Source organism: Heterodontus francisci, chromosome 17, assembly GCF_036365525.1.
Source record: "Heterodontus francisci isolate sHetFra1 chromosome 17, sHetFra1.hap1, whole genome shotgun sequence".
NCBI classification, from domain to species: Eukaryota; Metazoa; Chordata; class Chondrichthyes; order Heterodontiformes; family Heterodontidae; genus Heterodontus; species Heterodontus francisci.
Window position 1 is genome coordinate 92657710 of NC_090387.1, and position 17888 is coordinate 92675597.

A 17888-nucleotide genomic window follows, 5' to 3' on the forward strand; every position below is an offset into this window, starting at 1 on the left:
TTCAGCAGGAGAACCTCGAGGAGACCCAGAAAACAGCTTTTACATCGGTTCTCCAGAATTCAGTTACAGCAGAGAACGGAAAAACCCTGGCATAGAAACAGGAATTCTTTAACGCCAGTAATCCCTGTCACAGAAATATTAGTGAAGAAGGAAAACTGTCATTTGGTTTAAGATTTTCTTTAGTATCAGATCATTTATTTTCCATATAAATCCCAGAACTTCAGTGCACTGTTTATACCCCCAATACCCACACATTAAAATGAACACAGCTCGTTCATGTAATATGTATTTAATAAAGCTTGGAGTACCAGCATGAAACACTACATCATATTAGGATTTAAACTCCCCAAATATCCAGAAAACAGCATATATTCCATCAGAAGTGTCTTATGAGTACCGTCAAGGCTGATAAGAGTAGTCCACACAAGATGAGTTGTTGGAAGTGCATCGAGGTGGAGAACAAGACTGCTGTGGATGGGGAGCTCAGACCTCCTTCAGGGGATCCATGGTTGGAGCAGTCTCCCTCCAATGAGGGGGCCAGGTAGCCTGGATACTGGGTCGCTCCTTCACTCGATTGTAATAATCCAGCAGACAGGGATACCTTTTCTGTGACAGTCTACAATCCAAATAAAAGATGTGTTATGGGAACTTTAGTGTTACAGGATGTTAATCAAGATATTTGGCCTCAAGATATTCATTTCCTTTAATCTCCTCTAGTTACTTGATGTCACTCTGCACCTGTATCCCTGGCCTTCACAAAGACTGCTCTATAAATCAGGCACCAGGACTCGGTCTCTGATTTCCCTCCTCACTGGGGAGTGAACAAAGACAGCATAGCAGCTACTGGGGCAGAATTTGATGGGCCATCTCAAAACGAGCACGGCAACGGGGGTGGGGGAAGGGCCACGAGTGATTACAGCAGCCACAACAACAGTCAGCATTTATATAGCACCTTTAACATAGTAAAATATTGCAAGGCACAGATACCTTTTCAAACAAAATTTGACACCAAGGCACATAAGGCGATATTAGAATAGGTGACCAAGAGCTTGGTGAAATTGGTAGGATTTAAAGAATCGTAGAATCATAGAAAGTTTAAGGCACAGAAAGAGGCCACTTGGCCCATCATGTCTGTGCCAGTCGAAAAACAATCCACCTATTCTAATCCCACCTTCCAGCATCTGGTCCTTAGCCCTGAAGATTACAGCACTTGAGATGCATATCCAGACTCCCTTTGAATGAGTTGAGGGTCTCTGCCTCAACTACCCTTTCAGGCAGTGAGTTCCAGACCATCACTACCCTCTGGGTGAAAAAGGTTTTCCTCATCTCCCCTCTAATTTTTCTACCAATCACTTTAAATCTATGCCCCCTAATCACTGACCTCTCTGCTAAAGTGAATAGCCCCTTCACCTCCACTCTATCCAGGCCCCACAACATTTTGTACATTTCAATCAGATCTCCCCTCAACCTTCTCTGTTCCAAGGAGAACAACCCCAGCCGATCCAATCTTTCCTCATAGCTGCATTTTTCCAGTCCTGGCAACATCCCCGTAAATCTCCTCTGTACCCTCTCTCGTGCAATTACATCCTTTCTGTAATGAGGTGACCAGAACTGCACACTGTACTCAAGTTGTGGCCTAACCAATGAGCTATACAGTTCCAGCATAACCTCCCTGCTCTTGTATTCTACACCTCAGCTAATAAAGGAAAGGATCCCATATGCCTTGCTAACCACCTTATCGACCTGTCCTGCTATCTTCAGGCATCTGTGGACATTCACTCCAAGGTCCCTCACTTGAATGTCTTATTGGAGGAAAGGGAGGTTTAGGAAGGCAATTCCTGAAGAAATTAGGGTCTATGCAGCTGAAGGCACAGTCACTAATGGTTGAGCAATTGAAATTGGGAATGCAGATATCTCAGAGAGTTGCAGGACTGGAGGAGATTACAGAGATAGGGAAGAGGAAGCCACGGAGGGATGAAAACATGAGAATTTTAAAATCAAGGCATAACAGACCAGAAGCCAATTTAGGTCAGCAAGCACAGTGGTGATAAATGAATGGGACCTGGTGTGAATTCAGATACAGGCAGCAGAGTTTTGGAAAAACTGAATCCTATGGAGGATGGAAGATGGGAGGCTGACCAGGTGTGCATTGGAATAGTCGAGTCGAGAAGTAACAAAGACATGGATGAGGATTTCAGCAGCAGATCAGCTGAGGCAGGGTGTAGACAGGTGATGTCATGGAGGTGGAAGTACGGTAGGGATATGAGGCTGGAAACTCAGCTCGAGGTCAAATACAACACAAAGGTTGTGAACAGTCTGGTTCAGCCTCAGATAATTGCCAGAGAGAGAAGGATGGAGTCGATGGCTAGGGAACGGAGTTTGTGGCAATGAGCAGGGTTCAAGGTGGGGTGCAGGAGCTGCAGTGGTAGCCATTGCAGGTTCAGTGGAGGATGGTACAGGCCCAAGTTAAGGGCTAGAAGTTGCACTTAATACAACAGAAGTAAGCAATAGCAGTGTGAGAGCAGACACGAGTATTACTGACGCACAAGGCAATGCATGAATAATAAAGTAGCTGGCTTCTAATTATCACCTCTTGCTAACAGCCTGTGGTTGCTGCTGATCTGTGATCCAATGGATTGGGGCAAACCAGCTGGTGCCAATGGGATGGGATACAATGGACTAGGGTAAACAAACTGGTATAGATGGACTGTAATCTGATGTAACCTGCTGGGCTAGTCTGTAGTCACCCTGATCCTTTTCAGGCCCGAGCTCCAGATCATTTCCACATTTCCCCACACTAAGTACCAATGACCACAGTACGGATCCTTGTGGAAAGCTGCTGTGACCCCTTTCACATTTCAATACAGTTCCATCAACCACCCTTCACTATCACTAGTTTGGCCAATTGTCAGAAGTTTGCCTCAGATACCTACCCTTATGCAATGACAGGTGAATCAGAAACTTTCTGATATCCAAACAAATCACATCCACACAACTGTACAGTCAACACAATGTTATTTTTTCAAAGATGGTTAGCAGATTTGTTCATGAAGGGCTCTCTCCCACAAATCCATGTTGATCTCCACTGACCATCCATTCCAGATCTGGGGAGTTTATTACCCCTCTCACCATCCCATTGTATCACAGAGCTCATTACCCCTCTCACCATCCTATTGTATCACAGAGCTCATTACCCCTCTCACCATCCTATTGTATCAGGGAGCTCATTACCCCTCTCACAATCCCATTGTATCAGGGAGCTCATTACCCCTCTCACCATCCCATTGTATCAGGGAGCTCATTACCCCTCTCACCATCCTATTGTATCAGGGAGCTCATTACCCCTCTCACCATCCCATTGTATCATGGAGCTCATTACCCCTCTCACCATCCCATTGTATCATGGAGCTCATTACCCCTCTCACCATCCTATTGTATCACAGAGCTCATTACCCCTCTCACCATCCTATTGTATCAGGGAGCTCATTACCCCTCTCACCATCCCATTGTATCAGGGAGCTCATTACACCTCTCACCATCCCATTGTATCATGGAGCTCATTACCCCTCTCACCATCCCATTGTATCAGGGAGCTCATTACACCTCTCACCATCCCATTGTATCATGGAGCTCATTACCCCTCTCACCATCCCATTGTATCAGGGAGCTCATTACACCTCTCACCATCCCATTGTATCAGGGAGCTCATTACACCTCTCACCATCCCATTGTATCATGGAGCTCATTACCCCTCTCACCATCCTATTGTATCACAGAGCTCATTACCCCTCTCACCATCCTATTGTATCAGGGAGCTCATTACCCCTCTCACCATCCCATTGTATCAGGGAGCTCATTACACCTCTCACCATCCCATTGTATCATGGAGCTCATTACCCCTCTCACCATCCCATTGTATCAGGGAGCTCATTACACCTCTCACCATCCCATTGTATCAGGGAGCTCATTACCCCTCTCACCATCCCATTGTATCAGGGAGCTCATTACACCTCTCACCATCCCATTGTATCAGGGAGCTCATTACACCTCTCACCATCCCATTGTATCAGGGAGCTCATTACCCCTCTCACCATCCCATTGTATCATGGAGCTCATTACCCCTCTCACCATCCCATTGTATCAGGGAGCTCATTACCCCTCTCACCATCCCATTGTATCAGGGAGCTCATTACACCTCTCACCATCCCATTGTATCAGGGAGCTCATTACCCCTCTCACCATCCCATTGTATCATGGAGCTCATTACCCCTCTCACCATCCCATTGTATCATGGAGCTCATTACCCCTCTCACCATCCTATTGTATCAGGGAGCTCATTACCCCTCTCACAATCCCATTGTATCAGGGAGCTCATTACCCCTCTCACAATCCCATTGTATCAGGGAGCTCATTACCCCTCTCACCATCCCATTGTATCACGGAGCTCATTACCCCTCTCACCATCCTATTGTATCAGGGAGCTCATTACCCCTCTCACCATCCCATTGTATCAGGGAGCTCATTAACCCTCTCACCATCCCATTGTATCAGGGAGCTCATTAACCCTCTCACCATCCCATTGTATCAGGGAGCTCATTACCCCTCTCACCATCCCATTGTATCACGGAGCTCATTACCCCTCTCACCATCCTATTGTATCAGGGAGCTCATTACCCCTCTCACCATCCCATTGTATCAGGGAGCTCATTACCCCTCTCACCATCCCATTGTATCACGGAGCTCATTACCCCTCTCACCATCCTATTATATCAGGGAGCTCATTAACCCTCTCACCATCCCATTGTATCACGGAGCTCATTACCCCTCTCACCATCCCATTGTATCAGGGAGCTCATTACCCCTCTCACCATCCCATTGTATCATGGAGCTCATTACCCCTCTCACCATCCTATTGTATCATGGAGCTCATTACCCCTCTCACCATCCCATTGTATCAGGGAGCTCATTACCCCTCTCACCATCCCATTGTATCAGGGAGCTCATTACCCCTCTCACCATCCCATTGTATCAGGGAGCTCATTACCCCTCTCACCATCCCATTGTATCACGGAGCTCATTACCCCTCTCACCATCCTATTATATCAGGGAGCTCATTAACCCTCTCACCATCCCATTGTATCACGGAGCTCATTACCCCTCTCACCATCCTATTATATCAGGGAGCTCATTAACCCTCTCACCATCCCATTGTATCACGGAGCTCATTACCCCTCTCACCATCCCATTGTATCAGGGAGCTCATTACCCCTCTCACCATCCCATTGTATCAGGGAGCTCATTACCCCTCTCACCATCCCATTGTATCAGGGAGCTCATTACCCCTCTCACCATCCCATTGTATCAGGGAGCTCATTACCCCTCTCACCATCCCATTGTATCAGGGAGCTCATTACCCCTCTCACCATCCCATTGTATCAGGGAGCTCATTACCCCTCTCACCATCCCATTGTATCATGGAGCTCATTACCCCTCTCACCATCCCATTGTATCATGGAGCTCATTACCCCTCTCACCATCCCATTGTATCAGGGAGCTCATTACCCCTCTCACCATCCCATTGTATCATGGAGCTCATTACCCCTCTCACCATCCCATTGTATCAGGGAGCTCATTACCCCTCTCACCATCCCATTGTATCATGGAGCTCATTACCCCTCTCACCATCCCATTGTATCATGGAGCTCATTACCCCTCTCACCATCCTATTGTATCATGGAGCTCATTACCCCTCTCACCATCCCATTGTATCAGGGAGCTCATTACCCCTCTCACCATCCCATTGCATCAGGGAGCTCATTACCCCTCTCACCATCCTATTGTATCAGGGAGCTCATTACCTCTCTCACCATCCCATTGTATCACGGAGCTCATTACCCCTCTCACCATCCTATTGTATCAGGGAGCTCATTACCCCTCTCACCATCCCATTGTATCAGGGAGCTCATTACCCCTCTCACCATCCTATTGTATCAGGGAGCTCATTACCCCTCTCACCATCCTATTGTATCAGGGAGCTCATTACCCCTCTCACCATCCTATTGTATCAGGGAGCTCATTACCCCTCTCGCCATCCCATTGTATCATGGAGCTCATTACCCCTCTCACAATCCCATTGTATCAGGGAGCTCATTACCCCTCTCGCCATCCCATTGTATCATGGAGCTCATTACCCCTCTCACAATCCCATTGTATCACGGAGATCATTACCCCTCTCACCATCCCATTGTATCAGGGAGCTCATTACCCCTCTCACCATCCTATCCCATCTGGGAGAACTTCACTAAGTTCTCATATCATCCAACAATCAGCAGGACATCTCCTACCAACATCACCATGGTTATGACCTCATGAACCAATGCAATTTATTAAATAGCTTTTTGGGCAGTTAATGCAGAACCTGGTGTATGATTACTACAATTACTCAGCTGTGTATTAGCAGCAATACATCCAACCTCACAGAAAAGCTTCGGATAAAGTTGTGTTTTGCTGCTAACACATTAAGCAAAACAGGAGAAAAAGACAAAAACAGAAAGTGCTGGAAATACTCAGCAGGTCTGGCAGCATCTGTGGAGAGAGATAATGTTTCAGGTCAGTGACCTTTCATCAGAATTGATGAGGAGGAGAGGAGAAAAACTCAACTCGTTGAATACATCCTCAGTACACACGATAACTGATCCGAGGTCAGTTGTCTTTGGATAATTCAACTGAGACAGCAGTTTCCAAAGAGGTACTCTACATTCAATAAGTAAGCAGTCAGTAACTCACCCAAATCGGACACAGAGGGCCAGTTGTGGCAACAGCATGACATCAGCCATGGTGAAGTCCTTCCCTGCTATATAAGATTGTGGTCCCATCTGAAATTAGGAGGTTAGAGCTACTTATAGACACAATCTAGAATATAGTTGATAGTGAGAACAGAATATACAAGTGTGGAAGGGCATTGTCCACATTCGGCATAATGCCATTCCTTAGTTTGGGAACTCTTGCTTCCCTTTCTCATTCCCACATGAACTATTTTAGCATCTCTGTTAGACAGCTACAATACCAAACACTAATACCATCAGTCCTGCCTGTAACTGCTACAAAGTGGCTCCAGCAAGGATTCATTGAATGGAATGAATGTCAGCAACAGAAAACTTATTCTGCCAACAACCATTTAAAAAGCATTTCCTTTTTCTTTGGAGTTGAAAGCAAAGAGGAACAGGACAAAGTTCCTTGAAAGTTTTGTTCAGTAGAGAAGCTGCTGGATGATTCAGCCCACTGATATCTTTAAATTATCGCTGTAAGTTAAAGTTAGTAGCATCAATTTGAGGTTTACACTTGCACTAATTCATGAGGGCAAGAGATTATGAAATACATTGTAATCCTAATCAGTACACGCATTTTGGAGATCTGGGGTAAAAAAAGGGTAACACCAGGACAGATTGGAGCTTACTGGAGGTGATGATTCTATCTCCAGTTGAGCACTGTACTGTCAGAGTTCAACCCAACAGCACTGTCAGCTTCTCCATAGCATTAGACCCCCTCTGATTTCTCATTTACATGTTGCCCTTCGGTGACATCATCCAAAAGCAGTGTTCATTTTCACATGTACGCTGATTACATGCAGCTCTACCTCACCACCAACTCTCTTGCCCATTCCTAAATGATTAGACTGCTTATCTGACAGAAAGTACTGGATGAGCAGAAATTACCTCCAATTAAATATTGGGAAGACTGAAGCCATGGTCTTTGGGCCCCACTCCAAACTTTGTTCCCTAGTTACCAACTCTATCCTTCCCCCTGGCTACTCTATGAGACTAAACTGGACTGCTCGCAACTTTGTTTTGACCCTGAGATGACCTTCCAATCTTCTGAATGTGGTGTATTTTGATTTTCATAAAGCTTTTGATAAAGTCCCAGACAGGAGGTTAGTGAAAAAAATTAGAACACATGGGATTGGGGGTAATATACTGGTATGGACTGAGAATTGGTTAACAGACTGAAAAGAGAGAGTAGGAAAGAACGGGTCATTCTCAGGATGGCAGGCTGTTACTAGTGGGGTACCACAAGGATGTTCACAATCTATATAAATGATTTGGATGTGGGGGCCAAATGTAATATTTCTAAATTTGCTGATGACAAAACTAGGTGGGAATGTAAGTTGTGAAGAGGATGCAAGGAGGTTTCAAGGGGACTTGGACAGGCTAAGTGAATGGACAAGAACATGGCAGATGGAATATAATGTGAATTAGAGTGAAGTGATCCACTTTGGTAAAAAATAACAGAAAGACAGTATTTCTTAAATGGTGAGCAGTTGGGAAGTGTTGATGTCCAAAGGGACCTGGGTTTCCTTGTTCATGAGTGACTAAAAGCTAGTATGCAGGTGCAGAAAGCAATTAGAAATGAAAATGGTATGTTGGCCTTCATGGCAAGAGGATTTGAGTACAGGAGTGAAAATGTCTTGCTGTAACTGTGTACAACCTTGGTGAGACTGCACCTGGAGTATTGTGCACAGTTTTGGTCTCCATATCTTAAGGAAGGATATACTTGACATAGAGGGAGTGCAAAGGAGATTCACCAGATTAATCCCTGGGATGGCAGGATTGTCTTATGAGGAGAGATTGAGGAAACTGGGCCTGTATTCTCTAGAGTTTCGAAGAATGAGAGATGATCTCATTGAAACTGACAAAATTCTTACAGGGCTCAACAGGGTGGATGTAGATAGGATGTTTCCTCTGGCTGGTGAATCTAGAACCAGAAGACATAGTCTCAGAATAAGGGCAGGTCATTTAAGACTGAGATGACGGGAAATTTCTTCACTCAAAGGGTGGTGAATCTTTCAAATTCTCTGCCCCAGAGGGCTGCGGAAGCTCAATCATTGAGCAGGTTCAACACGGAAATTGATAGATATCTAGATACTAATGACATCAAGGGATATGGGGATAGCATGGGAAAGTGGCATTGAGGTAGATGATCAGCCATGATCTAATTGAATGGTGGAGCAGGCTTGTGGGCTAAATGGCCTACTCCTGCTTCTATGTTCCTATGACATATCTGCCAGACTGGACCTGTTACAGGTGGTGAGGGAACCAACAAGAGGGAAAGCCCTACTAGATCTTGCCCTCACCAATCTACTTGTCACAAATGCATCTGTCCATGACAGTAATGGTAGGAGTGACCAGCATACAGTTCTTGTGGAGACAAAGTCCCGCCTTCACATTGAGGACACCCTCCATCATGTTGTGTGGCAATACCACCATGCGAAATGGGATAGAGTCATAATTGATTTAACAGCTCAAAACTGGGCATCCATGGGTGCGGTGGACCATCAGCAGTAGCAGAATTGTATTCAACCACAATCTGTAACCTCATGGCCCACACTCTACCATTACCATCAGACCAAGACTGGTTCAATGAAGAGTGCAGGAAAGTATACCAGGAGCAGCACTAGGCTCACCTAACAATGAGATGCCAACTTGATGAAGCTACAATACATGCACGCTAAACAACAGAAGCAGCCTGCGATTGACAGAGCTAAGCAATCTCACAACTAATGGGCTGGATTTAAGCTCTGCAGTCCTGCCACATCTAGTCATGAATGGTGGTTAACAATAAAACAACCAACAGGAGTAGGAGGGTCAGTGAACAACCCCATCTTCAATGATGGTGGAACCCAACGCATCAGTGCAAAATACAAGGCTGAAGCATTTGCATCCATCTTCAGCCAGAAGTGCCGAGTGGAAGATCTATCTCAGCCCTCTCCTGAGGTCCTCAGCATCACTGGTGTCAGTCTTCAACCAATTCGATTCACTCCAGGTGATATCAAGAAATGGCTGAAGGCACTGGATACAGCAAAGGTTATGGGTCCTGACAACATCCCAGCTGTGGTGCTGAAGACTTGTGTTCCAGGTCTGGCCACACTCTTATTGAAGCTGTTCTAGTACAGCTACAACACTGGCATTTACCCGACAATGTCGGCACAGTGGCGCAGTGGTTAGCACCGCAGCCTCACAGCTCCAGTGACCCGGGTTCAGTTCCGGGTACTGCCTGTGCGGAGTTTGTAAGTTCTCCCTGTGACTGCGTGGGTTTTCGCCGGGTGCTCCGGTTTCCTCCCACAGCCAAAGACTTGCAGGTTGATAGATAAATTGGCCATTGTAAATTGCCCCCAGTGTAGGTAGGAGAATGGTGGGGATGTGGTAGGGAATGGGTGGTTGTTGGTCGGCACAGACTCGGTGGGCCGAAGGGCCTGTTTCAGTGCTGTATCTCTAAATAAAAAGAAAAATGTGGAAAATCGCCCAGGTATGTCCAGTCCACAAAAAGCAGGACAAATCCAATCTGGTCAATTATTGGCCCAGGAGTCAATCATCAGTGAAGTGATGGAAGGTGTCGCCGACAGTGCTATCAAGTGGCGCTTACTCAGCAATAAACTGCTCAGTGACACTCAGTTTGGGTTCCGCCAGGGTCACTCAGCTTCTGACCTCATTACAGGCTTGGTTCAAACATGGATAAATCAGCTGAACTCCAGAGGTGAGGTGAGTGTGACTGCCTTTGACATCAAGGACCGACAATGGCATCAAGGAGCCTGAGCAAAAATTGAAGTCAATGGGAATCAGGGGGAAATCTCTCCACTGGTTGGAGTCATACCTAGCACAAAGGAAGATGGTTGTGGTTGTTGGAAATCAATCATCTAAGCTCCAGGGACATCACTGCAGGAGTTCCTCAGGGTAGTGTCCTAGGCCCAACTATCTTCAGCTGCTTCATCAATGACCTTCCCTCCATCATAAGGTCAGAAGTGGGGATGTTCACCGATAATTGGCACTGAACACTGTGCATTCATAACTCCTCAAATACTGAAGCAGTCCGAGCCCGCATGCAGCAAGACCTGGACAACACTTAGGTCTGGGCTGATAAGTAGCAAGTAATGTTCATACCACACTGTTCCAGGCAATGACCATCTCCAACAAGAGAGAATCTAAGCATGTCCCCTTGACATTCAATGGCGTTACCATCACTGAATCTCCCAACATCCTGGGGGTTACCATTGACCAGAAACCGAACTAGACCAGCCACATAAATACTGAGGCTACAAGAGCAGGTCAGAGGCTGGGAATTCTGTGGCAAGTAACTCACCTCCTGACACCGCAAATCCCATCCTCCATGTACAAGGCACAAGGCAGGAGTGTGATGGAATATTCTCCACTTGCCTGGATGAGCTCCATTAATACTCAAGAAGCTTGACACCATCCAGGACAAAGCATCACACTTGATCGGCACACCATCCACCACCTTAACCATTCACTCCCTCCACGACCAGCGCACAGTGGCAGCAGTGTGTACCATCTACAAGATGCACTGCAGCAACTCACCAAGGCTCCTTAGACAGCACCTTCCAAACCCGCATCTTCCACCCTAGATGAACAAGGGCAGCTAGTGCGTGGAAACATCACCACCTGCAAGTTCCCATCCAAGTCACACACCACCCTGACTTGGAACTGTATTGCTGTTCCTTCACTGTCGCTGAGTCAAAATCCTGGAACTCCCTTCCTAACAGCACTGTGAGTGTACCTACCCCAAATGGACTGCAGCGGTTCAAGAAGGCAGCTCACCACCACCTTCTCAAGAGCAATTAGATATGGACAATTGCGCCCACATCCCATGAATTAATTTTTAAAAATGTATCCAACAAAAGTCTATCAATCTCAGTCTTGAAAACTGAAATTGTTTTTAGCATCCAAAGTCTTGTCGGGGTGAGTTTCATGTTTCCATTACCCTCTGTGTAAAATAAAAGAGCTTTTTGATTTCATTCCTGAAACCCCTAACTCTAATTTTAAGGATGTGGTCCCCTCATTCTGGACTTGCCCACCAGAGGAAATAGGTTCTCTCTATCTAGGCTCCTCTTATGATTTTAAGGCCCTTGGTTAGATCACCCCTCAATGTTGTAAAATCAAAGAAATACAAGTCTAGTTTATGGAACCTGTCCTCACAATTTAACCCGTTAAGCCCCAATATCATTCCAGTGAACCGGTACTGTATCCCCTCCAAAGCGAATGTGGTGTGGTGCCCAAATCTGAATGCAGGACTCCAGATGGAGTGCAATCACAGTACTATACAACTGACACATCATTTCCTCCTCATTTTGCATTCCATTTCCTTGAGTTAAAGGCACGTACCTTCCCCAGATATCCTTCCCAGAGTGCAAACTCTGCACTCAATGCAGTTTTGTTTCTTGCCAGTGCAGTTACATGTTGCTCAGGTTCTGGAACGCTCCAATTGTAGAAAACAAAATCAGCTGCAGATAGAATAACGATGACGTTAGAACAATCCGTGCTTTCCGTCACAGTGATGAGCAGCTCACCTAAATGTTACTGGAAGCTGAGATTGTTCGAATCTCACTGATATTCAGGAGAGCTGCTCACCATTAAAAGTGAGATTAGAACAATCCCTGTGACAGTAACAGTGATAAACAGCTCACCTGCCTTTCCAATAATCCCAACTGAGAAGCCTATGTTGAATCAAATGTAATGTTCTGAAACCAAAGGTGTCCCTCTCAATCACTAAGAAAGACTAGCTGGTACTCTAGTGTCATATAGACACAAGCGGGGTCAAGCTCGGTTAAGCTTGGAGAAACAGATGAGAACAGGCACATGTGTTGTGAAACACTCGGATCCTTGTTCCATGAAAGCTATGTTTGCTTTCCTTCTGGAGCAAAGTGAGTTGTGTGCTGTAACCATAGCTCTGTGGAAATGGGTTTCTGAATACAAAGAGCAAATGCTCCCCCTACACCTAATCCTTCCCTCCTCCGCATCTGCCTCAATCCTCCTCCTTACTCTCCCTCTCCGTCTTACCGCTCCCTCTCCGTTCTGCTCAATCTCCCTTCACCCCTCTCAACCTCGCTCTCCCCTTACCTGCCCGTCTACCTCACCCCTCCCTTCCTCCCTTTTTCGCCTCACCCCCTCCTACCGCCTCACCCACCACCCTCCCAATCCCCAGTTCACAACTGGGAGATTCTCAGTCTGAATGAATTGTCACAGTGATACAATAGAACTTAGTCAGTCAGTAACTTACCCATTTTCTGATGCAGAGTTAGAACCTCAAACATTCTCTGGTAAACCAGAGCCTGTTCTGCTGGGGAGTCTGGGATCAGTTGGCTGCCTTGGGACTTGAATTGACTCTGCATAAGAGATAGATTCCACACAAAAATCAGATAAATATACAAGGAAATCATGAGGGATATTTTGTTTAGAGTTATTTGAAACTTCACTTTCAAATGCAGTCCCTTTCCTGCTGTTCACGCACTCAGGGCAATACCTTTGTGGTTCGATGGCCACACTTTCCCACACATCCAATCATTCATGCACACATCCATGATTCAACAGGCAGCAGCCGCTACACTGGCAGAGATATAGGGTTACCAGCTCCACTAGTTATATTCCAGGAAGTTTCATCACAGGTCCTCAGAGTTAAGAACTGGACTACCTGAAACTCATTAAAACCAGTACATCAATTAGCTGTTCCAATTTGTGCCAATTTTTATGGAATTTCAAAATCAGGTTCAGATATTGACCATCAGATATCTGATGTAATATAGGAGGTGCAGCCAGTTACTGCAAATGGCTTTGTGTGTGAAAAGGTGCTGGGTGCCTGTTAATACAGTGCTGGACTTTACAATCTCCAGGAATGTTATCAGCTTCTTGATAGTTTTCTATAACGTTCACATTTTGATATTTATTTTGAAGATTCCCTATGGTTGGGAGATTAATCTTCAATTCTTGTACACTCTAGCACAGTCCTAGAGGGTTGGGGACCCCACACAGACATGACATCATGGCTGTCATCAGCTCAGCTGAAGAAATTCCAAGAAGTGCAGATTTTAAACTTACAGCTAGTTTTTGATTTATTTCTTGCTGCCTTTCTCCCTTTCCCATCTCTCCTAAAGCTATTGACAGGAAGTGATTTTAGTTCCCAGAGGCACCCTGAGCAGCTGCTGCAATGGCTAAGACCAGCAAACTTGGCACAGATGGGGTGGAACCTGCGACTGCAATTCCACTCCCATCATGTAAGATGGCACACAGCACAACTCTGAACAAGGACAGTGCCAATGGTAATGGCAGCAATCCTACCTCAGAGTCTGAAGGTTGTCACTTCAAGTCCCACTCCAAAATCCTGGTTGACACTCCAGGAGCACAGATCCACCATTACTGGGGCTGGTGGAGAGGGTCGGGGGAAGGGAAAAGAGACCATACCTGTCGGGAGGTGGCGGGGGGCGGGGAGAACCATGCGGACACGTTTTCTTGGGCTGGAGATATGGCCAAGGGCGGGGGTTGGGCTGATCCCTGAAGGTGGAGTCTGGAAGAAGCCAATGAATAGTCACAGACATGAGTGTCAGCAAATGACTGGGCTTTGTGCAGCAATGTCAATCCAAAATTACTCCGAATGTTAGAGCCAACTAGTGCCAGGACATGTAGGTAGTGAGCAGTGGGTCACCTCTCGACTGCCATGACTGGGCAAAATTGGATAACCCTCCTCGCACCCACCAGCCTGTCTACTGATCCATCTCCAAACAGGAACAGTCACCAGGGCTTTGGGCTCCCCTACGTGTCAATACAGCCTGACTGGGTGTCATTTCTGACTGGCACTTCTCCCACTTCCTCAACAAGGCTTTCAAATATCTGAAACTGATTTTGAAACTTCATAAAGGCTGACCCATGCATTTGACTCCACATTTCGGCACCTTACCTTTAAATACATACATCTCTAATTTGGGCCTGCTGCCCAGTATTGACAGTCCCACTTTCGCCATAGCAGGTCACTGATCCACAGTGTTCTGCACTGGCAGCCTGGCACAAAAATCCCATTGCACCAGCAGTACAGTTCTAGCTACAGAAAATTCTGGAAATACTCAGCAGATCAGGCAGCATCTGTGGAGAGAGAAACAGAGTTAATGTTTCAGGTCAGTGACCTTTCATCAGGGCTGGTTAAACTTAGGAGATTTTTAAGCAAGGTTTTAAGACAGGTTTTAAGCAAATACAGAGGCAGGAAAAGGGGTGGGGAGGGAGAACAAAATGGAAGGTCTCTGATAGGCAGGAGAGATTAAATGACAAAAGGTATGATAGTGTGAGCCAACAGGGGATTGTAAGAAGACAAGAACCAAAAGCTGAAGAGGTGTAAATGGGAAAAGCAGAATCATCACCAGCAGCTGTCATCTGAAAACAAACTGGCCTCCACCTTGCTGAGGCTGAACACCAACTCTCCAACACTTCTTTCTACCTCCCCCTGGAAAGCGACCTCACTACTGAACAACAATCCATCATTTCCGAGACGATCACTAACCTCAGCTCCTCTGGAGATCTTCCATAGTCTCCAATCTCACAGTCCCTCAACCCCAGTCAGCCGCTTCTACCTCCTTCCCAGATCACAGACAGGACCGACCTGGTAGATGCATCATTTCAGCCTGTTCCTGCCCCACTGAACTGATTTCTTCCTATCTCAACTCTTTTTTTCTCCCCTTGTCGAGTTTCTTCCCACCTCTATCCGTGACTCTTCTGACGCCTTCCATCACTTTAACAATTTCCAGTTTCCTGGTGCTTACCATCTCCTCTGCACTATGGACGTCCAAGCTGTCTGCACCTCCACCTAGAGACCTACTATAGGTCGGGAAAACGAACCCAAGCCAAACCCGACCAAACCACTGTGGACCCGAGCCCGACCCAGCCATAGCTTTTGCCCCAAGCCTGACCCGACCCAAGCCGGCCCCGAACCGACTATCCCTTTACTCACCTCCAGACTCGGAACCTCCACAAAGCTGCCGCGCATGCGTGATGATGTCATGGTGACATCACTCGCTCACTGCACAGACTCCGTTTCGTCCCGGACACCCAGCTCAGGTAAGTATTTTATTTTTAATACCTTGGGCGGCACAGTGGTTAGCACTGCAGCCTCACAGCTCCAGCGACCCGGGTTCAATTCTGGGTACTGCCTGTGTGGAGTTTGCAAGTTTTCCCTGTGTCTGCGTGGGTTTCCTCCGGGTGCTCTGGTTTCCTCCCACATGCCAAAGACTTGCTGGTTGATAGGTTAATTGGCCATTATAAATTGCCCCTAGTATAGGTAGGTGGTAGGGAAATATAGGGACAGGTGAGGATGTGGTAGGAATATGGGATTAGTGTAGGATTAGTATAAGTGGGTGGTTGATGGTCGGCACAGACTCGGTGGGCCGAAGGGCCTGTTTCAGTGCTGTATCTCTAAACTAAACTAACCGGCACAGCACTGACCCTGCGTGTCCGGCCCGACCCAACCCAACTCAACCTGGACTCGGCCTGAGTCGACCCAAGCCCAAAAGCCGGAGCCTGAAGATGGGTCCGACCCGAACCCAAACCCGACACATGTTGTCGGGTCCTGTCTGGTAGCAGGCCTCTACTCCACTCCCTCTCCTCCCTCCCCCCAGGATGGTCTAAGGGCTCTCTGCTTCTTCCTGAACAGAAGCCCAACCAGTCCCCATCCACCACCACCCTCCTCTGCCTGGCTGAACTTGTTCTCACATTGAACAACTTCTCCTTCAACTCCACTCACTTCCTGCAAATAAAAGGTGTTGCTTTGGGATCCTGCATGGCCCTGTCTTTTTGTGGGGTAAGTGTTCCTTGTTCCAGTCCTACTCAGGCCCTCTCCCTCACCTCCTTCCCTGGTACACTGATGACTGTATCCTGTTTCTTGCTCTTCAGCTGAACTGGAAAAATTCATCGACTTTGCTTCCAATTTCCACCCTCCTCTCACCTTCACATGGTCAGTCTCTGATTCATCCCTTCCCTTTCTTGAATTCTCTCCATTTCTGGAGATAGACTATTGACCAATATCCACAAGAAGCCCGCTGACTTCCTCAGCAACTTCGACTGAGTATTTCCAGCATTTTCTGTTTTTATTTCAGATTTCCAGCACGCACACTTTGAGCTCTCTGGCACTTCCTGGTTTGTGTGGGCGGCACTCCGCTGAACCATCATGGGGAGCTGGAACATCCTCTGAAGAGAAATCTCAGATTCTCCAACGTGCAAAGTGAGATTGAAAGACTGGAAAGCTGGCCACATGGATGTAGCTTCGATCTGAACCACATTGACACTTACCTCCAAGTACAAACAGGCCGCGAAAGATTCATTCACAACGTTGCCGTTATGCTTGAAGCTTGGAAGCTGAAATAAAATGAAACCAGTACTTTACTAGGCGGAAGGTCAGCACACAATCGTCAGCTCAAGAATGACTGGAAAATTGTTAGCCCGAGGTTAAGTTGTGAAATAGCGAGTTTCTCTCTAATACACACAGAAAACATTCACTGGCACTGTTACAGAAATGTTCACAGACTCCGAATCAGAGCCGTCCTGTTCAGAGTATTAAACAAGTTCTATTACTTGTCCCCTGGGGTTTATTGCCAGAACGTCCGATGACTTGTGCTCCTTTTTGTCAAAACTCAGCAACTTCTGCGGGAACCCTTGCAGTTTCTTCTCTTGTAGAGCGATCATGATTCTCCAGCATGGCGGGGAGCCCGAACCCCAATAGAAAATGCTGTTCTCGGCCATTGATCAGATCCACACTCACTGTCCCCCACACTCCTGGTTCTGCGAACACCTTTCTGCAAAGTCATCACCCCACCCACTGACTTATGTGAGCCGAGAGTCAGCTGATCACGGTGTTGTAATACAGGAAATGACATTGCAGAAATAAAAAATGATCACCCCATTCACCTGTAATAAATATTTCAAAAGACTGCCTTGATAAATGTTTTTGCTGATTGTTTTTTTTATTTCCAAAATATACTTTATTCATAACAATCTGTAAAAAATACATTACCAGTTTCAAACAGCACCAAGTCAAAAATTCCGCTCCGGATTTTCTGTTAGGGT

At 46.4% G+C, this 17888-nt stretch overlaps 1 protein-coding gene across 1 annotated transcript; it reads right to left on the reverse strand.

Annotated features, from left to right (window-relative positions):
- Window positions 1–273: 273 nt before the first annotated feature.
- LOC137379125 (glutathione S-transferase A-like) lies at window positions 274–17650 on the reverse strand. Its single transcript, XM_068049839.1, has 6 exons — window positions 17397–17650; window positions 17115–17180; window positions 13069–13174; window positions 12174–12292; window positions 6787–6875; window positions 274–616 (listed from the first exon to the last, which is right to left on the reverse strand). Exons 1-6 carry the CDS (start codon window positions 17562–17564, stop codon window positions 484–486), a joined length of 681 nt encoding a protein of 226 aa, XP_067905940.1. The 5' UTR covers window positions 17565–17650; the 3' UTR covers window positions 274–483.
- Window positions 17651–17888: the final 238 nt, after the last annotated feature.

Excerpts from the sequence above, each read along its gene's own strand:
- LOC137379125 (XM_068049839.1), bottom strand. The coding sequence starts at position 17,564 with ATGGCCGAGAACAGCATTTTCTATTGGGGTTCGGGCTCCCCGCCATGC. Across the intron at positions 13,175-17,114 it reads CGGCCTGTTTGTACTTGGAG|AGTCAATTCAAGTCCCAAGG; the intron begins GTAAGTGTCAAT and ends TCTCTTATGCAG. Across the intron at positions 617-6,786 it reads GCCCTCTGTGTCCGATTTGG|ACTGTCACAGAAAAGGTATC; the intron begins GTGAGTTACTGA and ends TTTGGATTGTAG.